At 39.3% G+C, this 24,299-nt stretch overlaps 1 protein-coding gene and 1 pseudogene across 4 annotated transcripts in view; one reads left to right on the plus strand and one right to left on the minus strand.

Annotated features, from left to right (window-relative positions):
* The window catches only part of SLC17A5 (solute carrier family 17 member 5), a 64,844-nt gene extending 45,968 nt beyond the window's left edge, over window positions 1-18,876 (minus strand). The window contains exons 1-3 of one of the 4 annotated variants that reach the window (XM_045843838.1): window positions 18,381-18,529; window positions 17,780-17,866; window positions 3,876-4,072 (exon numbers count right to left, since the gene is read on the minus strand). In XM_045843838.1, coding sequence (XP_045699794.1) covers window positions 3,876-3,968 — 93 coding nt within the window. In that variant the 5' untranslated portion in view covers window positions 3,969-4,072; window positions 17,780-17,866; window positions 18,381-18,529. Of the gene's footprint in view, window positions 1-3,875; window positions 4,073-17,779; window positions 17,867-18,380 lie in introns of all 4 variants that reach the window. The other 3 variants (XM_045843837.1, XM_045843840.1, XM_045843836.1) reach the window with 3 other exon arrangements.
* Window positions 9,098-11,343, plus strand: LOC123821412 (annotated as a pseudogene).
* Window positions 18,877-24,299: the final 5,423 nt, after the last annotated feature.

A 24,299-nucleotide genomic window follows, 5' to 3' on the forward strand; every position in this document is an offset into this window, starting at 1 on the left:
TTTTGTAACAACCAATTTGTACTTTTAATCCCTCCAACCTTTTTCACCCATCCCCCCCCAACTCCCTCCCATCTAGCAACCATCAAAATGTTCTTTGTATTTATGATTCTGTTTCTGTTCTGCTTATTCTCTTTTTTAGAATTGTTGATAGATATGTATTTATTGCCATTTTATTGTTCATTTTTTGATCATCTTCTTAAGGAAGATCCTTAAGCATCTCATATGATACTAGTTTGGTGATGATGAACTCCTTTAGCTTTTTCTTGTCTGGGAAGCTCTTTATCTGCCCTTCAATTCTAAATGATGGCTTTGCTGGGTAGAGTAATCTTGGTTTTAGGTCCTTGTTTTTCATCACTTTGAGTATTTCTTGCCAATCCATTCTAGTCTGCAAAGTTTCTTTTAAGAAATCAGCTGACAAGTCTTATGATGTGTCTTGGTGTAGGCCTTTTTGGGTTCATCTTGTTTGAGACTCTCTGTGCTTCTTGGACTTGTATATAACACCAAATTTAGGGAAGTTTTCTGTCATTTTTTCAAATAGGTTTCCAACTTCTTGCTCTCTCTTCTCCTCCCAGCACCCCCATGACATTAATGTTGGTATGCTTGAAGTTGCCCCAAACACTGTTCATACTATCCTCATTTTTTTTATTGTTTTTCTTTCTTGCTGTTCTGATTAGTTGTTTTTGCCTCATATTCCAAATTGCCTTCTTATATTCTGATTCTTGGCCTCATTCACTGCACTGTTGAGTCCCTAAAAATTGTTCTTTATTTCAATTAGTGTATCCTTTGTTTCTGCCTGGATCTTTTTTATACTGTTGAGGTCCTTACTAAGTTCCTTGAGCATCCTTAAAATCAGTGTGTTGGACTCTTCATCTAGTAGATTCCTTGTCTCCATTTTGTTTAGTTCTTTTTCTGGAGTTTTAATCTGGTTTTTCATTTGGGCCATGTTTCTTTTTCTCCTCATTTTGGCAGCCTCCCTGTGTTTGTTTCTATGTATTAGGTAGAGCTGCTGCATCTCCCAGGCTTGATAGAGTGGCCTATTGTAGTAGATATTCTGTAGGGTCCAGTGGCACAGCCTCTGCTATTACCCAAGCTGGGTACTCAAGGTATGCCTACTGTGTGAACTGTGTACAGCCTTCTGTTATAGTTGAGCCTTGATTGCTGTTGGCACATCCAAGGTCAGCCAATAATTGTGTTCTGTCCAGAGTCACACAGCATTAGCTACAAAGCAATTTGCAGATGGTTCCTACTTGTGCTGAGCTTGGAGGTACCCAGGAGAGGCCCAGCTGTGAACCATGGCTAGCTGCTGCTACTGCTGGGTTTGGAGCCACTTAGTGAGAGGTATGGGGCCTGCTAAAGCTAGGTGCTGCTTGGTTGAAAAAATTTAGAAAACTCTGAAGCATGGGCTAAGATAAGACATTCATATAGAGAAGCCACTGGAAACAGCTTGTGTGGGCCCAAAAGTTGGCTGAGGCAGGGACAACTTTTTGGGGAATCACCAGGTTGGGGCAAACAGTATGTGCCAGGTTGATGGAGTCTCAAATATGGTCCCCGCCTGCCAGCTCTGTGACTGTGTGGGGAGGGACAATGGCCTCTGCTAGCACTTTTGTCTGGGAGAAAGCTGTCCCTTCTCCCCCACCCCTGCTGCCAGCTCTAGCCCTTATGAGTGATGCTGGACAATTCAGTTTTTCCCCATATGTCTCTGATGTCTTTCAATCTACTGCTCCCGTGCTGGATTTCAGAGGGAGTGAGTCCAAGTAAATTTGTGCATGGGCCCTTTAAGAGAACTGCCTGAGATTCTAGCAGTTTATGTCTCCCACAACCTCAATCCCTACTGGTTTTCACAGCCAGAAGTTATGGAGACTTCTCTTCCTGGCACTGGAACCCTGGGCTGGGAAGTCTAGTGTGGGGCTGGGACCCCTCGCTCCTGAGATATCCCTCCTGCTTTTTGATCTGTCACATACGGGTGTGGACCAGCCTGTTCCACATCTCTGCCACTCCTATCAGTCTTAGTGCGGTTTCTTCCTTAATTCTGTAGTTGGTTTCTTCTTTAATTCCACAGTTTTAGGACTTCCATTCAGCTTGATTTCTGATGGTTCTGAATGATGGTTGTTCTATGGTTTAGTTATAATTTTGATGTGGTTGTCTGTCTGAGAAGGCAACCATGTTTAATCATGCCACCATGTTTACTGTAAATCAGGACGGTTATTCTCAATTCCTCAAGGAACTTAAGGAACAACTTAAGTGACAACTATGTCTTCCTAATTTGCTTCTTTCCTTAAGTGACAACTATGTCTTCCTAATTTGCTTCTTTCCCTCTAAGAATATATTTTTATTTTAGTTTAGGAGAGGAGGCTTTTTGTTTTAAAAATTCCTGTCAGGTTTTGAATCTCTAGCTTCCAATTTTGTCAAATTTCTGATTAAAAAGTTTCAAGTTTTTTGTTGGGTTTCAGCTGGAAGAAACAGTAAATATTTCTGGCAGTAATAAACAATACCATGGAGTTACAGGTGTTCAGACAGGCCCCCCAAAATGTGCCTTGGAATGTGAATTATTTTGAGCTGAAGACAATTAAGACCCTGTAGGCTCATGAGAAATTTTACCTCTCCCTGAAAGAACTAGGGGACTTGCTCATAATGAGTTACCACAAGAAATAATGTTTTATGACCTATCTATAGAGCAGAGCAAATTTCTAATTTCTAAAGATCTGCTCTTCTTACAGTCCTACAATGATGTTTTGAAACCCCCAGGGCACCTCACCTCATACTTAGCTCAGAATGCCATATATGCCTCATTTTAATTTTCTGTCCCTGAAGCTATCACGTGTGTAAGGTTTCTCACTCTCTCATACATGTGGGAATCCCATGTGTATGTATGTTTTAAATTTTGTTATTTTCTCTTGTTAATCTGTGTCATGCCTATTTGGTTATTAGGTCAGCCTAAAGAACCAGCAGGGTAAAGTTTCTTCCTTCCCCACAGACTGAAGAGGATGCAAAAGTCATTGCCTCCTGGAGTCATTCCCTTTGATAGTTAAAAGAAAGAACTGACAGCTTGCATGTCCCAGGCAGGAAGAAAGCCACCCCAATCCCTTAGGACATAGGCAATAGCTATTCCTAGGGGAAAAAAGGATCAATAACTAATTGGTCTGGATTTGGGAAGGAAGGAACAACATGAAATTTTATTTCCCTCTCTAACTGGGCTCATGAGGTAAATCATTTACAAAAACTTTTGAGCCTCTTCTCTGAGTTTAAAGATTCTAGGTACCTTTTATCTCTTTAATTTTTCATTAGCTCTTTCCAACAATCATTCAATGAATACATAGGGCATTCTGAGCTAAAGATGAGGGGAGGCACCTTTGAGCTTCACAGGAGAGGAAATCACTGAAGAAGGATAGAACAGATGTTCAATAATTAGAAGTTTGCTCTCCCCTACAGACAGGTCATAAAAAGTTACTTCTGGTGATAACTCTTATTATGAACAAGGCCCCTAATTTAAGTTTTTTAAGGGAGAAGTAGAAATTCCTCATGAGTTCACAGGGTCACAACTACCTTCAGCTCAAAATAATTCACATGCCAAAGTGGCACATCTTGGGGAGGCCTGCTCTGAACCCCTTCACTGGAAGGTCAAACAGGTTTTTCCAAATTTTCTTCAAGGATGATGTTTATAGAGGAAATGGACAAACAACTTTTCGGACAGCACAGGAGCAATAGCTAGGTTATAAGTTTACTGTCCAACCAGTTTCTGGAAAGACACAGATAAAGTGATTCAGAATTTACATGAAGAAGTGTTTTTTTTTTAATTGGATGAAGAAAGATCTTTCAGTATGTTTACCTGGCTATATTTTAGAATTAAAATTGTTTGCTTAAAAAACAGTACTTACCGTTTGATTATGAAGAACCTGATTGGAAGCAGAATGCTCTGCACACTCCTTAGAAGTTTTATTATCTGCCGAAGTTGTATTTGAATCTACCATATCCACTAAGGCGACACTCAGATTCACACGTAATGCATAGAGAACGAAGAAACCAAAAAAGGACAAAACTGCTAAGTTGTAACGAACAGAGCAGCATACTGGAGCTGAAATAAAGTTCGGGGAAAAACTTTCATTAAAAGAAAAACTTAGAAGATATTGTCTAAATTACTCAAAATGTTAATTTTGGAATGTACATAAATTATTAAATCATGAATATTTTTCTGAGATGATTATCAGATTAAGCATATCTAAACACACTTGTCAAAAATAATTTGTTCCTGGTACCTGTGGTTTTGATAAACATTCAACACATGAGAGCTTGCACTGTAAGAGTTTCTTAAAGCATAGAGGCAATAGCTTTGTCAACTTTTCTCAGAAAAATTTCTAGTCCAGAGTCAATATTGAACCCCTACTTCCTGTTGACTGGCAAAAATATAAGAAAAATAAGTAAGGGGGTTTAATGGCATCACTATTTCTAAAAAAAATATCTAAAACATAGCCAATAAGCCCTTGAGTACTCATTACAGCATAGCATGTATGCTCCTGACTACAGACTAGTAGCCACCACATTGTAAATGTAGCACAGCACAAAAAATTTACTGCTAATTTCATGCTGGGTGTGAAACCCTCTTGATAAATTTCTTACCTTGAAACATATCCTTAGAAGCTGCAATTGAATCAAAAGTCATAATTAATACTTAAGGCTCTCCTAAACTAAATGTATTTAAGAATCCAGAAGCAAATTTTCAGAATCTATGACAGTTGTAGCATCTGTAACAGTTGCTCAGTTGATCACGCTTAAAAGGCCCATAGCAAAAAGGGAAATAAGTGCATGTACCACAATGATTAAAAAAAAAAAGGAGCCAGTGAAAGAAGGATCATGTGAGAGGAGTCTGACCTATTTTTAACTCCAATGGTAGGCTTATGCACTATTTTCTCTTTTTTTCTTCCTTAATTGAGTTGCATAATGGGGTGAGGAAATGGGAATTCAGGAAGGGTGATTGACTCCTTAGTGACAAAAAGAACTGGCTAATCCAAGTCTTACACCTTTAAGTTTGGTGAACACAGAGTGTTTGATAACTATCTGTCTAAAGATATGAATATCTATTTCATTTGGTAATGATAAGTATATATATATGTTTTCACCTATTCAGGAATCCTGTTGTTTTTACTGACCTAACATCAAACAAGAATATATGTTTCAGAGTACTAAGGTTTTGGTACTGATTCAGACTGACCGATTCATACAGAAACATTAATGAATAGGGCACAACTATGTTTAGGTATACGTTAATATACTACAATTCTAATTTTTCCATAAGCTCTCACACACTTAAACAACTGCTATCATTTTTCCTCTGCACAAGATATACATCTTTTAACAGAAAACTTTTCATTTGGCATCTTGACTTCTTTTTTAGGAGTGGAGCTAGCAGAATTATGGCACTGCTGCCAGTTAGGTCCAGACCCAGGAGAGATGCATTTCTAAGGCTCTATTCATACTGTCTCTGTTACCAGAATCTAGATACATTTGTTCTCTGCTTCAACCAAGTGGGCAGTGGTCCAGTTAAGGAGAGTTTGAATACTGCAAGGCATGTTTAATAGGAGAACATATTTATTTTTCAATCCTCATCCAAGGATATGTTTATTGATTTTATTTTTTATTTGTTTATTGACTTTACAGAGAGAGAGGAAGGGGGAGAGAGAAACAACGATTGTTTGCCTCCTGTAAGTGCTCCGACTGGGGATGGAATCTGCAACCTAGGTATGTTCCCTGAGCAGGGAATTGAACCTGCAACCTTTCGGTGTACAGGAGGATGCTCCAACTGACTTAGCCACTCAGCTGGGGCAAGAGCACATTTATAAATCATCATTTTTGTCTCGGACAATAATAGAAGGAGTCTGATGAGTACTCATAATTTTGACAAATTTGGGTTATTAGAATGTGCTACTTTGAGTAATTTGAAGAAAGAAAAATCTAGATTTATATACAGCCTGCTTTGCCAACATACAAAGTTCATCATCTACGTCAGCAGAGGAGTGACAAGACGTGATTTATGGTTTAAAGAGTTGGTTCTCTGTTTGCTGTGTGGAGATTACAAAGGGAAGTTTGAATGGGGGCAGGGGACACAGAGTCAGGGAGATTACTGAAGGGACTATTGTAGTTTTCCAGGTAAGAGATGAAGGTGGCTTAAACTAGGCCAAAGCAGAGGCAATGGAGGAAAATGGGCAGATTTGAGATAAATTTAAAGGAAGACTGGTAGCCCTTGCCTATGTATTAGATGTGGGAGTAAGGAAAAGGGAGGAATGAAGTTATTAATTATTCTCTTACCCTAAATTTGTAATGTTATTACTCTATTCTATCCTTATTTGCAGTTACCTTATTTTACTATATGTTATTAGTTTCTCCCTACATGTTGCTTGAGTTGGAATCTGATATACCTCATCATATGAATAATATGTGAGGCTAGAAGCTTGGGAAGCAAAGGAAAGGTATGTAAAATGATTTCAAATTTTTAGTGATATTACTGAAAATCTGACATAGAAGTTATGGATCAGGCAACTTTAACTTTTGGGGGCTCATTCAATAATAAGAAAATAAAAAGCCAACACAGACGCTACAAAGTATACAAATATGAGGTTTTAAGAAATATTAAAAATAGATGGTTACTATCTTTATAAAAATGGTTGTTGATTACAAATCAGTCAGAAAAATTTTATTTCATAAAAGTATAGCAATAAACCAAAATGTGCCTGTGAATTTGGATAATGTTTGAAATTGGTTCACAAAAGCATGCCTGCATGAGGAAAAGAGATGACATCCATTAAGCATCTGACACATTGAAATCAAGTTCAAAGGAATATCATGCTTGCATAACAAACAGAGCACCCATCAAAACAAACATCAGCTTCTCAAATAGGGTTTAAATTTAGGAAATGTGGAGTGGGTATAGCTGAAAGAACACAGGCTAATTTACAGTGAGGCAGACCTGGAAATGAACTTCAGTTCCGATTTTCACTTGCTGTATACCTTTGGGGAAGTTACTTAAGTTTTCTTTCTAAGTTTTCTCAGCTTTAAAATGAGGCAATCACCATATACCTCACTGGGTTTTGTGTGGAGTAAATGAAGTACTGTAGAAGCAGTATAGTAAGCATCCAGTAAAAGTGAGTTCCTTTCCTGTTGATGCTGGAGAAAGTTATATCAATAAGATAAAGTGCCCCCGTGTGTGTGTGTATGGGAGTCAGGGAAGTCCTCTTGGAGAAAGTACACATGCACTGAGTCTTCACTAATGAGCAAAAAAGTCACCAGACAGGTTAGAGGAGGTATAAGAATGCAAACAAAGACAGCAGTATGTACAGAAGTATGGAAATAAGAAAGGCAAGCACAGGGAGAGCAGGAAACTTCAAATGATTTAATGTGGCTGGACTATGGTACTGCAGTAACTGAGAGTGGGATAGCAGGTATTGAGTTTAATAACAAAAAGTAATAGCTAATGCTTATTGAGTATTTACTAGGTACTTCTCCAAGTGTGTTGGCCGATATAAGGGTTATTATAAAGATTAACTGAGTTGGTACATGTAAAATACTTAGAACAGTGCTTAGGACAAAATAACCTTCAATAACTCTGAACTGTTATTAATTATTATTATTGCCTTTTTTTGGATAGTAAGAATTGAGGTCATTTGTTAGGAATTTAAGTTATTTCTCATTTGTGAGAGATTATGTATTGAAAAAAGAAGTCAGAAGTTGTTGAGGAGAGTAGGGGCATGAAGTTCCCAGTGAAACATACAGGATTGCCAAGTGAGTAGATACCCATACAAAATTGGTGGGAATAATCTGCCCTAGTGTGTGACTTTGAAGAATTGCACACCTGTGCTCAGAAGTAGGCACTAGGAAAGAAGACAGGACACTGAGATGGAGGTGATGACAAAGCACAGGGCAAGGGAATTTGAAAGAACCAGTGAGAAAATAGTGTTGGACTGTGATTCTGACCCAACAAGACTGTGAAATGGAAAGGGCTAATGGTTTAGGAAAATGTACAATAAAATATGAAAGCTCTGTAAGGACAGGAGGGAAGGAAATCATTAGACATGTAGGAGTCCAGAGAACTGAGGGAACAACTGGTGTTGGATGAAAAGTCACTCAAGATAATGGTAAGAAATAGAGTGTAGAAGATGGAGGGGTGTCAGATGGCAGTGTTCAATGAATGAAGCAAAGTTCCAGGAAGTGGGTAGAAGACACAACAGTGTAGGGGAAAAGCGATGTAGCCCAAAGGCGTTGACGGTGGAGGGGTACTGGTCTAGAAGCATCAATGTGGAATAAGGAGGAGCCAATCTCATCAATTAACACTAGACAAGAGAAAATGATTACTTCTTGAGAAAGCAGTGGAAAGTGACAGTGGAATTCCCAGAAGGCAGGTTTCTGTTGAAGCAAGGAGGTGTAAGTGGTGAGGCAGGACAGGAAAAACTGAAGGTGTCGGCATTTACTTCTTGTGGAAGGGTTTTCCAGTGGAGAGGTGTGGGTATAGGTGACGGGCAAGAAAATACTGAACAGTAAAGGGCTGACTGAGCTGGAAAACCCATGGTGAGGGGAACTGACTTGTGCAAAGAGGATGAGAGTGGGCACTAGACCAGTGATTCTACTTGGCAAGGGAATTGCATTAGAAAAGACTTCCTACCTAAATGGAGAAAATGTTTTGACTTTAAAAAGGTTCATGCTCATCTGGTCTTACCCTGCCTTGGTTAACTAATTTCTGATAAATTCTTATGTATTCCTAGCTCCCAAATTAATTCCTATTTAGGTAGAAGAAATATGAAAACATTAAATTCCATTAAAATGGATTAATTTACTTTAACACTGATTATCACATGACCCAAAGCCATTTCCCTTCATCCTTCAATATGGTTGCTCTTTACCAGCATAGCATAACCTTGTATTTAAGACTATATTCATACACAAAGCATATTTGTGAAACTCAATGTTGAGTAACTGAACCTTGGACATAAGCCACCCCTAAAAGAATAGTAGAGGTAAACAAACAAACCCCAAAACAGAATCAATGAAAGCACAGCATGCACTATTATAAGCTAGAAAAATCACGGGTTGCTAAAGAGTGTGACAGTGAAAAATGGGCCCTCGTTTTATGGATTACAGCTTCTCTGAGGAATCAAAGATCCAAATGGTCTTTATTTATGACGATGATTACGACGATAATAATAGTAACTAACACTATGTGCCAAACTCTTTTCTAAGCACTTTCTATTAGTTTATTTAATCCTCACAAGAACCCTATGAATTAGGTGTATTATTTTCCCTCATTTATAGAGGAGAAAAGTATGAGAAGTTGGGTAATTGCAAAACTCACAAAGCTAGTCAGTGGGGCTGGGACTGGAAATTAAATTAGGCACTCTGGCTCCATACCCATGTTCTGCCCTTAAACACAAAGAAATGACTCAGAAGCCCTAAAGCTTACTTCTACAACATGAATGAGCTCATTTTTGGTGCAACAGTATTTTGAAAATCCACTTAATTAAATATAAGACACATCTCATTCATATAAAAGTAAACCTTCAACTGGTGAGGAATAAAGAATTTTTATGTGTGAGAGGGGAAGCTTTCATTTTCCTTACCTAATTCTCTCCCTTGCTTCTACCTAAATTAGGTAGAAAAATCTACAGATTTCCTGTTGTTTATGAGCATTGGGTTACTCTTCCCATATCATTTCCGTGTGCATCTCTGAAACTCACAGGGCTAAGTACTAAAAGCAACTGCTTGAGAGGCAAACCACAGTAGGATTATTAGGAATTCTATCATGTCAACCCAAGAGGTATTACTTCTTAACATTATGCATAATTTAAAGCCATGTCCTCTTAATTGTGGTCAAGTGGGGAACTTTCAAATTTGGAAGGATCAAGTAAAAATGATTAAGCATTTTGCAAGTAGGAATTTCTCAAATATGACACAAGTGTGGCAGTGTTGTGTCAAGGAAGGAGGGTGGGACCAAAATCCAGAACTCTGACCTGAGTCCTTAATAGGGCTACATGTAATCCTTGGGAACTTTTTGGGAACTTAACTTCTTCGGCCCTTAGCTGTTTATGTATAAAAGGATGTGCTACCATATGGTAGGTGGTTTCTAAGGTCTTTTAAGTGCTGTAAAATTTTATGACTGACAGTTTATCAGACTTTCTCTTCTGAAATGCAAAACAATACGCTTAGACATAGATAAGGTACAACTAATTTCATATCAGTTTGTTACAAAGCTAAGTAAAAGATAGATAAAAAGTATAGAAACATATTGAAAGAGAAATTTTTAGGACCGTTGAAGATTTACTCCTTCAGCCATCAAACCTAAAAAAAAAACTAATTCTGAATTGTGGAGTTGTTCTATGACGTGACGAATGCCCTTGAGCTGAACCTGGGCCACAATGGAGACTGCTTACAGCAACCCCCTCTCAGAGACTGCGTGATGGTGGCAGTCAGTGTAAATAAGCACCCCTCCCCTGCCTGCTACACACTGACTCTTGGAATAGGTCATTGTCCTCACCTAGTCAAGCAAGTAAAGTATTTGTTCCTGGGACTAGTCACTTACCAGTTCTTGTGACTATCCTGTCTTTTTCTATTTACTTATCTGACACATGCCAAGTAGTGCAAGGATCCATTTAGTCTTGCTGCCACCCAAAACGTACCTCATATGTAAGTTTCTCTTAATAAACTCTATTAATTACCAGACTGGAGTGCCCAGCTTCATCTTGGGTCTTACCCTGTCCTGCACTTAGGGAGGTAGATTTTCACTCTTGGGAACTTTCCCTGTGTCTGTATGTACTGACGTGGATGGGAGGTTTTTGTTTTTTAAAACACCCATTCTTTTGTGAACATGCAAAGTTAATATAAAGGGCACAATTTAATTAAAAATATTTTAAAAATCCATTGTGTTCTTATATACTAACAATACAATTTCAGAAAAAGAAATGAATAAAAAGATCCCTTTTGCATTTTCAATAAGAACAAAATACCTAGGAAGAAACTTAACAAAGGATGTGAAGGACCTATACACCAAAAACTATAAGACATTATTAAAATAAATTGGGCCCCTCGCTTCACTGCCCTGCTGTCTGGCCCTACAGACCCATGACCAAGCAACCCACTACCGACAAATCTGCCCAGCTCTCGGGTGTGCCACATCTGGTTCCTCCAGTGCCATCACTATGAAGGAAGTGGTTTAAGAGCTCCAGATGGAGGCGAGGCTCAGCCCATGAAGGTTTGAGATTTGAAACAAATTCTGTCTGTGGCATGTTCAACATGACCCCTTGATGACTGGAGATACTTTCAAGTACCAATCCCTTTAGACCCCAGAAAGTCTGTTCCTTTTTGTAGTGAAACGAATCTTTGCAGGTGTTCTAAATCACTTTTCATGAACTGGGGAATATTCAAAGAGAACTAAATTTGAAGCCTGTACAAAAAGCTTACCCTGTAACCTGTGCAACACTATACAAACTTCTGCTTTTGTCAGTTCTTAACATCTACCTCTCTGAATTTTTATGAATTTCTTATTTGACAAGAATGACTATTTTATGTACACTGGTGGCAGCGTACAAACAAAACAATATAAAAGGAAAAAATTTGAGAAACACACAAGAAGCTGGAAAGATATTCCGTGTTCATGGATTGAAAGAATCAATATAGTTAAAATGACCATATACCCAAAGAAATAGTTTTAATGCAATTCTTATCATAACTCCAATGGCATTTTGCAAAGAAATAGAAAAATAAAATCATATGATTTGTATGGAGTTACAAAATAAAAGGCTGTGAATAGCCAAAACAGTCCTTGAGATAAAAGAACAAAGCCAGAGGCATCATACTCCCTGACTTCAGATTATAGTACAATATTAACAATAGTCAAAAGAGCTTGGTATTAGCAGAAAATTAGACATGCAGACCAATGGAACAGAATTGACAGCCAAAAAATAAACCTACATGTATATGGGCAAAAATATTTTTGACAAAGGAGCCAAAAACATACATTGAAAAACAGGAAAGACTTATCAATAAATGGCACTGGGAAAACTGGAAAGCCGCATGCAAAAGAACGAAACTAGGCTGCTATTTGTCACCATATACAAAAATTAACACAAAATGGATCAAATAACCTAAATATAAGACCTGAAACAATAAATTACATAGAAGAAAACCAGGTACTAAACTTATAGACCTTGGTCTTAGAGAGGATTTTAAGACTTTCACCTCAAAGGAAAGGGAAGTAAAAGTAAAAATAAATCAAACTAAAAAGCTTCTAAACAACAAAAGAGTCTGTCAACAAAACAAAAAACCAACAAACTAAATGGGAGAAGATATTTGCTCAGAAAAACAACAGTTCTGACATGGTGTTAATATCCAAACATATATAAAGAACTCATACAACCTCAATGACAAAAAAAAGGCCAAACAATCCAATTTAAAAAATAGACAGAGCACCTGAACAGACCCTTCTCCCAAGAAGACATACAACTGGCCAATAGTTATAAGAAAAGATGCTCAATTTCACTAGCTATTAGAGAAATGCAAATCAAAACTAAATGATACACCACCTCACACCTGTTAGAATGGCTATTATCAACAAGACAAGTAATCACAGGTGTTGGAGAGGCAATGGAGAAAAAGGAACCTTCATTTATTGCTGGCTGGAATATAAACTGGCATAGCCACTATGGAAAACAGTATGGAGATTCCTCAAAAAATTAAGAATAGAGTTACCATATGACCCAGCAACAGCTCTTCTGGTTATCTACCAGAAAAAATGTTTATTTGTAAAGATATATGTACCCTTATGTTCATTACAGCATTATTCATGGTGGCCAAGATAAGGAAATGACTGAAGTGTCCTTTGATAGATGATTGGATAAAGAAGGTTGGTACACGTATGTAATGAAATACTACTCAGCCATAAGAAAAGATGAAATACTTCCACTTATGACAACATGGATATTTCTTGAGAGTATCATGCTAGGCAAAGTCAGATGGAAAAAGTCAAAAACCATATGATTTCACTCACATTGGGATATAAAACTGAAAGTAACATATGAACAAATAAGACAAAGAAGGAAAACTTCATAGACATAGAGACAATAGTGTGATGGTTACCAGAGAGAAGAGGGGTGGAGGGAGATAGTAAAGGGTAAAGGGGGTCAAATATATAGTGACAAAAGGAGATTCGACTTTGGATGGTAAACACACAACGATGTATTATAGAATTGTGTACTTGAAGCCTATATAATTTTATTAACTAATGTTGCTCCAATAAATTTAATTAAAAAATTTTTAAGTGGAAAAATAACTAAGGGTTATCTTGTTTCTCCTATTAAATTGTACATAGTAGACACTATTGCTAAAGCCAGGACAGGCGGGCAACATGAAGATGAGAGTAAAAGGAGACACCTGGCGCCTCTTATAAATGTCTCATGCTCGTCTCTACCTTTTTCATCTTTCTCCTGGTGCTCCTCTTTCATCCTCCTGCTCACAGCATCTCAGACACAGAGCTTAATTTAAAACATTGTTGATCAATGCAATGGCCAAAACTGTACATTTCTCTCCTCTAAAACCTTTATCATATTTTAAATAGTCAAAAAAGGTGTTGCTGTTATTTTTACTTCACTTCTGCTCTCCAGAGGGTATGTCAAGAATAAAAATAAGATGAAAAATTGTTATAATGAAGGCAGTCATGTCAGTTAGGAGGAACAGGGCTACGACCTATACAATCAACCCATGAATCAAGTTGGGATTGTTTCTAAAAGCAATGTTATGAGTTAGTTTTTTTCTTTTTGCACCAATTCTATTGAGGTATAATTACATACAATAAAATATACTCATTTCAAGCTCACAGTTTAGTGAATTTTGATGAATGTATATATATATATATATATCTGTGTATCCCAATCAAGATGTAGAATTTTTCTATCACCCCAAGAAGTACCCTAGCACCTCTGCTGTCAATTCCTTCCTGCCTATTGTTTCTGGACAACCATTGGTGTGCTTTCTGTTATTTCAGATTAGTTTTGCTTATTCTAGAATTTCATGCTGACAGAATTGTACATTAACATAGTGGCTTCTTTTGCTCAGTGTTTTTGAGATTTGGCCAGGTAGTTATGTGTGACAAGGGAAAATTCTGAGATGTCCTAAATTAAATTACACTAGGCTGCAGGAGACAAGGAAGGCTAATCAGTTAATAGAATTGAGGGCAAGAAACCAACAAGAGACTTCTCATATTCCTAAATATATGTTGAAACTATGAATCAACTTCCAGATGGCTATTTCATCTCTTATCTAAAAAGAGACAGTCCACCACCATCAGATAACACTTCATCCTGCTTATACATAAATTTTTTGGACTGTTGTCCACAACCAATCCAAAAAGCAGTAAACATTCCCTGGCCAGGTAACTCAGTTGGTTAGAGCATCATCCCCATATGCCAAGATTGTGGGTTTGACCCCTGGTCAGGACGTATACAAGAATCAACCAATGAATGCATAAATAAGTGGAACAGTGGATGGATGCTTCTCTCTCTCTCAAATCAATAAACAAGAGCAGTAAATACTTCTTCCTTATGGACTATACACCTATCCCCAAATTAGCCCTGCTTCATAGCTCCCATGCCTTTATCTATAGCCTACGTAAATTCTTTCAAAACAACTTACATTTTTTTGAACTTCCAGCCAAGATGGAGATGTAGGTAGATATGCTTCACTTCCTTGCACAACCAAAAGAAGGATAACAACCAATTTAAAAACAAAAAACAACTGAACAGCTAGAAAATCAAACTGTATGGAATTCTGACAACCAAGAGTTAAAGAAGAAATATTTATCCAGACTGGGAGGGGTGGAGATGGGCAGCTGGGTGGAGAGGACTCATGGCAAGGTGGCAGCTGGGTTGGGGGAGGGTGAGGCTGGTGGCTGGCGGATCAGGTGGTTCCACATTCGTGTGTGGATAAACCAGGAGGAATAACTGGGGCACGAGACAGACCCCGCAATCTGGGATTCCAGTGCCAGGAAATAAAGTCTCAAAATCTCTGGCTGTAAAAACCTATGGGGGTTGTGTTGATAGGAGACACTGTCAGTTTCATAGGAGAGTCTGTGGGAGGGGTCCAAGGGATCCTAGAATGTACACAAACTCACCCACCTGGGAATCAGCACCAGGGTAGCACCAGAAAGGCACAATACACTTGTGGGAAGCAGGGGAAGTGACTGAAAGTGGGGAAAGAGCCAAGCAAGTATCATTGTTCCCTCTCTGACCCCTTCCCCACATACAGTACCATATTGCATTGGCATGGGTTGCCCCACCCTGGTCAATACCTAAGGCTCTGCCCCATACAATGTAACAAGTGCACCAAGACAAAGAAATATGGCCCAAATGAAAAAACAAATCAAAACTCCAAAAATAGAACTAAGCGATGAAGAGATAGCCAATTTATCAGATCAGGTGCTCACAGAAATGATTCAGCATAGCCGAAAAATAAAGGAAGACGTGAAGGCTATACATAGTCAAATAAAGAAAAACATACAGGAAACCAACAATGAAGGGAAGGAAACTGGGAGTCAAAGCAATGATTTGGAACAGAAAGAAGAAATAAACCTTTAACCAGAACAGAATGAAGAAAAAGGAATTCAAAAAAAGTGAGGAGAGTCTTAGGAACCTTTGGGACAACTTTAAACATTCCAACATCTGAATCATAGGGGTGCCAGAAGGAGAAGAGGAAGAGCAAGATGAAGGAACAAATAATGAAGGAAAACTTCCCTAATCTGGTCAAGGAAACAGACATACAAGTCCAGGAAGCTCAGAGAGTCCCAAACAAGTTGGACCCAAAGAAGAACACACCAAGACACATCATAATTAAATTGCCAAAGATTAAAGATAAGGAGAGAATCTTAAAGCAGAAAAAGAGAAAAGGAGACAAAGAAAAGGAGACAGTTACCTACAAATGAGGTAGTTTTCCCATAAAATTATCATCTTATTTCTAAAAAGAAATCTGTAGGCAAGAAAGGGCTGGAAAGAATTATTCAGCGTCATGAAAAGCAAGGACCTACATTTAGAATGGAAGGGCAGATAAAGTGCTTCTCAGATCAGGTCAAGTTATAGAAGTTCGTAATCACCAAGCCCTTATTATATGAAATGTTAAAGGGACTTATGTAAGAAATAGAAGAATATCAAAACTATGAACAGTAAAATGACAACAAACTCAAACTATCAACAACTGAACATAAAAAAACCAAAAACACACTGAGCAAACAATTAGAATAGGAACAGAATCACAGAAATGGAGATCATATGGATGGTTATCAGCAGGGATGGGGAAGGTGGAGAATATGGAAAAAGGTACAAGGAATAAGAAGCATACTTGGTAGGTATAAAATAGATGGGGAGATTAATAATAGTATAGGAAATGGAGAGGCCAGAGCATATGTATGACCCATGGATGGAAACTAAGGGAGAGGGGGAATGCTGAAAGGAATGGGGGTACTGGGTGGATGGGAATAAAGGCAAGAAAAAAAGGGGATACCTGTAATAGTAAAATCAATAAAATGTACTTAAAAAAACCTTACATTTTTCTTCCCAAAACTCATTGCATATGAGTCCCATCAATGCCAGGACAGAGGACATGCTTGTCCTCTCCATCTAGGCCTGTTGCTGATGGTTTAGACTGTATGTTCCAGAATCTGGCCCTTTTCCTGGCTAGCATATGGCTCAGTAAACTCTTTCAGAAAAACTTTCAGTCTGAAAGGTTATTGTTTATCACATGTAGCAGAGGTTTCTTTTTATTACTGAGTAGTATTCTATTGTATAGACATACTTCTATTGGTTCATCCATTCACTGTTGATGGATATCTAGGTTGTTGCCAGTTTTTTACTATTATAAATAAAGCTGCTATATTATAGTAATGTATGCTTAACTTTAAATCGCCACTTTCCAAAGTAGTTATTGCACATCTTTGACAACATTTGTTATCTTCAGCCTTTTAAATTTAGCCATTCTAGTGGGGATGTAATGACTCATTGTGGTTTTAATCTGCACTTTCTTGACAACTAATGATGTTTAATATTTAGCTAAAATTATATATATATATATCAAATTATATATAGATACTGCCCCAAACTGCAACAGAACTTTAGTAGTCTCTAGGGAATATCTATATTATGACATTTGTTTCTGTATTTCCATACTAGACTATTTTATGGAAGAAAATGACAGAAATCTAACACTATATGCCACAGAAAAAGATTAGTTTATGGAACTAAGTCCAACTCCCAGTGAAATGTCACTGTGATACAGTATTTACATGAGTGTCCACCAAAACCACCTCCCAGCTGCCAGATGGAGCTACAATATTGCTACCTCTACTGCTGCCATCTGGTAATGTTAAATAAAAATGATGTCACAGAACTATACTACTCTTGGCCAGGAAAAGTAAAATTTCTAATTCGACTGTTTCTTATGTACATGTCTTTGCAACTATAGTATGCACACAAACTATGTGATTGTTTAACTTTTTAAAAAGTTAACATTACAAAAGTATCAAATAGAAAAAAAATTTTAATCCCCCCGAATTCAAAGGGGATGTGTTGTGAAGTACCTACTTTTCTATTTGTTGCAAATCCTTTGGCAAGTTACCTTTAGAACTTAAGCTGTATCTTGAGAGTAACTGTTTGTAACTTAAATCGCATGACCGTAGAAAACAGTGCGCAGCACTTTTAATCTCTTGCCGCACAATTTCAAGATATTCCCTGCGTTATGCAATAATTTCCACCCGCATACTCACAAATGTAAACCTCAGTCTTTTTTTGTCTCTCATCCTCGCCCAAGGAGCTACCAGTTCACATGCTGGCGGACTGCAGCTGCGGAAACCCTGAGGTGACAGAGAGGAAGAGCTAGCGGCTCATTCCAGCCCGACGATTTGCAGGTTTCTCCCCCAGTTCGCTCTTAGAAGGGCGAAGGGTACTCTGTCCGGCCCTTTGCTCACTGGTTTCATTGATTTGTAGATTCTCCGGCAGGACGTCCTCCCACGGGATCCCCCACTTGATACTACCGAAAACAGCCAGGAGCCCACTGCCAGCGGCACCCATCAGCTCCCTGCCCAGGCATCGCGGAACTGCACTTGCCGAGGTCCCATTCCAGTCACCGGCAGGGCCTGGCCTCTGGTCCTCGCCCGCCATCTGGGCACCGGGGCGGCGAAGGCTAAGTGGGGCCCTCACCGAGCTCTCCTTCCTCGAGTGCCCTCGCGCTTAGGCTCTCCTTCCTCAGCTCCCTACTCCGCCTGAACGACCACCGGTCTAAGCAGCTCTGGCTCTACCGTCCAAGGGCGCCGGTACTCCGGTCACCCCACCGCCCCGCCGAAGCCCCCTGATCACGCGGCTCCTCACCAACTTCCGCCTGCGGGGCGTCCTGAAGGAGGGGTGTATTGTCTGAGACCTTATCTCCATCGCTTGGAGGCAGCCCCCGAACCGGAGATCTCATGACGCCTCCGGGAAGCTGGCGTGAGATCTAACGATTTAGAGGAGCACCCGGCCCAGAGAGCCGGAGCCCCGGGGCAGCCCCCAGTCTGGCAACGCCCCTTAACCGTGTCCTGTCACCTCGGCCCCGCCCCGAGGCGGCCGCGGGGACTCCGCCCCCGGCGCCATCTTAGCTGTGGGCAAGTCTGGAATGGGGAGAGCGGAATTCTGGGAGCTATGGCGTGGTGGGCAGTGGGTCGCGTTTCAGTTTAACGCTCCGGGGGTTCTAGGCGCGCGGCTTGGGGAGTGTTCTGATGGACAATGCTTCGGCCTCTTGCGCTCCAGTGTAGAGCGCAGGGACTGCCCCTCCGAGACCCAGGCTGAGTGGGACCCTGGAGGCGGGTCAAGGGGAGTTGAGTCATCCAAAATTAAAGAGAGGGTTTGGATCAAACTTGGAAAGTGGATGGTGTCTATCTGGCTTTCAATTATCAGTAGTAAATTGCCGTGAATGTTCGCAACGCTGGTACTATCTACCTGTGACCGCATATTGTCCCTAAAATAGTTTTTGAAAAAGAAAACAGTAAATAGAAAGTATGGTTGAGTCGGATGAAATGCCTGTTTTATAGGTCAAAATAACCCAACATCAGCAGGGTCGTGATTCAACCTATCGAATTCTCTGCTATATATGTGATATGCCCCCGCAGGTCTAAAGCGCGAAACAGCTTCTCCTGGTATTTGCTGACTCCGAGAAAGAGGAACTAGGGAAAAGGACCAGCTTGTGGTGGGGGGTGGGGGCGGGGTGGATGGGAGTGGGACAGATCTGGGGCCTCTCTCCTGACTAGAGGCTTCAGAAGTTCATCAGTTATTGTGGGTGATGAAGATATGGAAGTAAAAAGGAAAAAAATGTGGTAGGTGTCCTTGGGGAGTTCACTGTACCCAGGGAAGACTCACAAGGCAGTAATCCAATAAACCAGGTCAAAAGATTGGTGAGGTCTCTGCGGAAACAAATGGGTCACCCTTGCCCTACAAGGAGGATTGGGATTTCTGAAGGTGTCCCTTAGCCTCCAGATAAGTAAATGTTAGGAAAGTTTTCAAGTAAAAACAACAAATTAAGTTTTATTTCTGAGCTATTGACATTACCATGTAGATTTAAAACTCTCTGAGGGCAGGCATTCCAGCTTTTTTTTTTTTTTTAAAGATTTTATTTATTTAATTTTAGAGAGGGAAGGGAGGGAGATAGGGAGAGAGAGAAACATCAATGTATGGTTGCTGGGGGTTATGGCCTGCAACGCAGGCATGTACCCTGGTTGGGATTCAAACCTGCAACATTTTGGCTCGCAGCCCGTGCCCAATCCACTGAGCTACGCCAGCCAGGGCTGTAGTGCAGCTTTTTAGAAGCTTTGTAGAACAATGCCGCCCAACTACAATATGCTTGAAATCACCTGGCAGATCCTTTTAAAAAGCAGATTCAGATTTACCAGGTCTGGTGTGACAATTAATTTTATGTGTAAACTTGGAGCGTGTTTTTGGATTTAAATCCATGAGTTCTGGGTAAAACAGTTTGCTTTCGTTAATTTGGGCAGATTTTATTCAATCAAAGGCCTGAATAGATCAAAAAGGCCAACTCCCTGAGCCACGGACCATTCTCTAGCAGAGAGCTTTCAGACAATGTTTGTACCAGGACTCTCCTGGGTGCTCACCCTGCTGGCCCACGATGTAGATTTGGGTTTGCAACCTTCATAATTGCATGGGTCAATTCCTTATAATAATTCTTTTTACAAATCCACATCCTATTGATTCTGTTTCTCTGGAAATCCTGACTGGTACATCTGGGAAGGGCCTGAGACTCTATATTGAAAGTGACCACACTTTGAATAGCTAGGTTATAGAGGACTTGGACCAGAGAATAAAGATTCCAAGAGATTTGAAAGATTTCAAATCAGAGGGCATCTTTTTTAAAAAATACACTTTTTATTTTAGAAGTTTTAGGTTTACAGAAAAGTTGCAGAGATAGTATAGAGAGTTCTCCATACTCTTTGGTCTGACCTGTTAAAATCTTACATTGGTATTGCTCACAACTACTTAGCTTATACTGATAAATTATTACTAACTTGGTTTAGCATTTGTGTCTTCTCAGGCCCCTGAGACGGTTTCTCAGACTTTCCCTATTTTTGTTGACCCTGACAATTTTGTAGTGTACTGGTTGGTTTTGTAGGAAATCTTTCAATTTTGAGTTTGAAGTTTTTCTTATATTTAGACTGGGGTTATGTGTTTTGGAAGAAGACTGCAGAGGTGGTGTCCTTCTCATCATGTAATTGCAAGGGAATACATAGTCCATTGATGATTATTGCAGGTGACATTAAACTTCATCACATGCCTGAAATAGTGTTTGTCAGGTTTTCCCCCTTTTGGAAGGAGGTGACTATGTGCAGCCTCTACTTAAGGGGTAGGGAATTGTTCTTCATCCCGCTGAGGGGCAGAACTCTTTGTATAGGAGATTTGTTTATTCTCCTCCCATTTACTTGGATATTCAGTCATTTATTAATATTGGTATGGACTCATAGTTATTTTACACTTTGGGTTATAAACCAACACCATGTTATTTATTTTCTTGCTCAAATTGTTTCAGCTTTGGCAACTGGGAGCTCTTTCAGTTGACCTCTGCACCCCTTTCACATGTCACTATTGTGTTTTTTGAACACTTCTTTTCGAAATGTTATATTAGATGTCCCACATATATCCTGTATAGTCTTTGCTTCACAGTGAATGATATTAGAAGCAAAGATGGGCTCTGGGTGTACTTACTGCTATTGTGTTGTCACTGATTGTAGATCCAGAGGAGCTGCTTTCTTTTTTGTTTTACTTTATAACTTTTCCAAAAGAATTCTTTTTAAAATTGTAATATGACACATTTTATTCCTTATATCTGGGATTTACTTTCTAACTGCTCACTACTGTAGCAGATTGTTGTTGATGTTATTAATTTTTCAGTTGGCAGTTCTTCCTTTATCAACATTCTAAGCCAGTGCTGTCTGGTAGAAATGTAATGCAAGCCACATACATAACTTAAACAATTTAAATAACCACATCAAAAATTAAAAAAATAATCAACCCACACCAAAAAAGGTGAGATAAATTTTAGTATATGTGTTGCTGAAGTGAGCATATGATGAATTGTATCATATAAATTATTTAACCCAATATATTGAATATTTTATTAATTTGACACCTAATCATTATAAAACTCTTCATGAGATATGTTACATTCTTTTCTTGATACTAAATCTTGAAACTTGGTATGTATCCTACACTTATAGCATATCATCATTAGAAAGAGCCACATTTCAACTGTTCTTGTGATACCACATGGGACAGCACAGTTCTAGACCATGTGAATCTTACAAGGTAGGTCTGGAAAAAGTGCAGCCATTGTTAATATAACGAGAATAGTTTGCATGGCATCAATGTAACCTGGCAGCCAGGGGGAGTGGACTTGAATACACATGTTTGAACAATGACAATTTCACTGTACTAGTCAGTGGGAGGTAGATGCCATTGAGTGAGCATGTGCACTGTGTGGCTGTCACTTTCAAAATGACTGAGTACAGCAATGGATCTGCATCAAATTTTGCGTTAAGTTTGAACATTTCTCTGTGGAAACTACTTGGATGATTCAGCAGACCACAGCTATGGCCAACTGATCATTGGCAGCTTCATCATGATGAAATGTCCACTTATGCATTACATCTTGTGAAGAGTTTTTTTGTGAAACAATGAGGCACCCAGGTGAGTCATCCCTCCTACAGCACAGATTTGATGCCCTGTGACTTCTGGCTTTTCCCAAAACTAAACCACCTTTAAAAAGGAAGAGATTTTAGACTATTGATGAGATTCAGGAAAATGCGACGGGGCAGCTGATGGTGACTGAGAGAACTGTGTGAGGTCCCAAGGTGCCTACTTTGAAGGGGACTGAGGCACCATTGTCCTATGTACAATGTTTCTTGTATCTTGTATCTTCTCCAATAAATGTCTCTATTTTTCATATTACATGGCTGGATACCTTCTGGACAGACCGCGCGCGCGCGGTGTGTGCAATGGAATATTATTCAGTCATAAAAAGGAAATCCTGTTTTTGTGATAACATGGATGCATGGGTGGACTCTGTAGACATTATGTTAAGTGAAATAAATGATAGAACAACAAGATACTGTATGTTCTTACTTATATGTGGGATCTAAAAAAGCTGAACTCATAGAAATAGAGAGTAGAATGATGGTTGCCAGGAGCTGGGGACTGAGAGAAACGGAGGCAATGCCAGTCAGGTGGTACAAACTCCCAGTTATGAAATGAATAAGTTCTGGGGATCTAATGTGCAGTATGGTGACTATAATGAACAATAATGCATTATATACTTGAAAGGTAAGAAGGTAAATCTTAAGTGTTATCACTACATACTCACACAAGGATATAATTTTGTGAGGGGATGGAGAAATTAACTAATCATTTTGCACTATATATGTGTTTTAAATCATAATGCTGTACACCACAGGTGATAAACAGAAGGCCCGTGGGCCAAATCTGGCCCTCCACCTTGTTTTATCCAGCCTGGCACCTTGCTTCTACCCAGAAACAATGCTGAGCTGATTGCCCCTAGTTAAGGAGTAGTTACATTTATACACTCCTAAAATTACTTTCAACCCTTTGAAGGCAACTACGAGGCTGATGTGGCCCCCGGTGAAGATGAATTTGACACCCCTGCTGTATAACTTAAACTTACATATGTTATATGTTAATAAATAAAGCTGGGAAAATATTTCTCCTTTTCCCTGGTGTAGTATCATCTACATGTATCTTATTGTTATCTTTCTATAATATCTATCCAATACTGTTACTCCTTTAAAAAAACTCTCTAGTGCCCTGGCTGGTGTGGCTCAGTGGATTGAGTGCTGGTCTGCAAACCAAAGGGCTACCACTTCAATTCCCAGTCAGGGCACATACCTGGGTTGTGGACCAGGTCCCCAGTGGGGAGTACGTGAGAGGCAATCACACATTGATGTTTCCTCCCTCTCTTTCTCCTTCCTTTCCCCTCCCTCTAAAAATAAATAAATGAAATATTAAAAAAACTCTTTAGTGATAGCTTATTGTCTAGGTCTTTACATTTTTTCAAGTTTCAGATATTTAATAATCAGTGTAAACCCCAACACAATGCACCAATGTTATTTTCTGCATTAAGAGGGAACATATTTCATGGTTAAGTGGAAACTTGTGTGGATGACTTATGGAAGAACTTCATTCTAAACAGCTTTATAGTGAAACATTTTATTTAAAAGTCTGGACCTTCTTTCTTCAGTTTGCTGTAATCTAGATATTCTTTCCCATATCCTGCTTCCTTTAGGCAGCTGTACTGTAAGATGTTCTCAGAGAGTGATCAAGGGTTCTAGGTTATTCTTTCTGTTTCAACAGACATCAGGTTTTAACAATGCCAGGTGCAAGGCGTACAGCACTGTCCCAGTACCTCCAGGTCCAGTAAGCACAAAGAGGGGAGCCAGTTTGGCTGCTTTGTGGCCTGACTGAGGATGTCGCAGAGCATGGTTGCAGCAGAGTGTCGGGAAGCAGATAAAAACCACTGCACGGCCCTGGAGCAGGTAATCAGTGCCTAGGTCTTTACTCTGTCAGTAAAATTTTGGGGGTCAGGGAAGAGTAAAAAAAGTGAAGGGAAATCAGAGGTTCAAACTTCCAGTTATAAAATAAATAAGTTATGATGATATAATATATAGCATAGAGAATATAGTCAATAATATCATAATAACTTTGTGTGGTTACTAGGCATTGGTGATCACTTTTTTAGGA

This window comes from Phyllostomus hastatus, unplaced genomic scaffold (assembly GCF_019186645.2).
Source record: "Phyllostomus hastatus isolate PE091 unplaced genomic scaffold, TTU_PhHast_1.1 phas_contig_40, whole genome shotgun sequence".
NCBI lineage: Eukaryota > Metazoa > Chordata > Mammalia > Chiroptera > Phyllostomidae > Phyllostomus > Phyllostomus hastatus.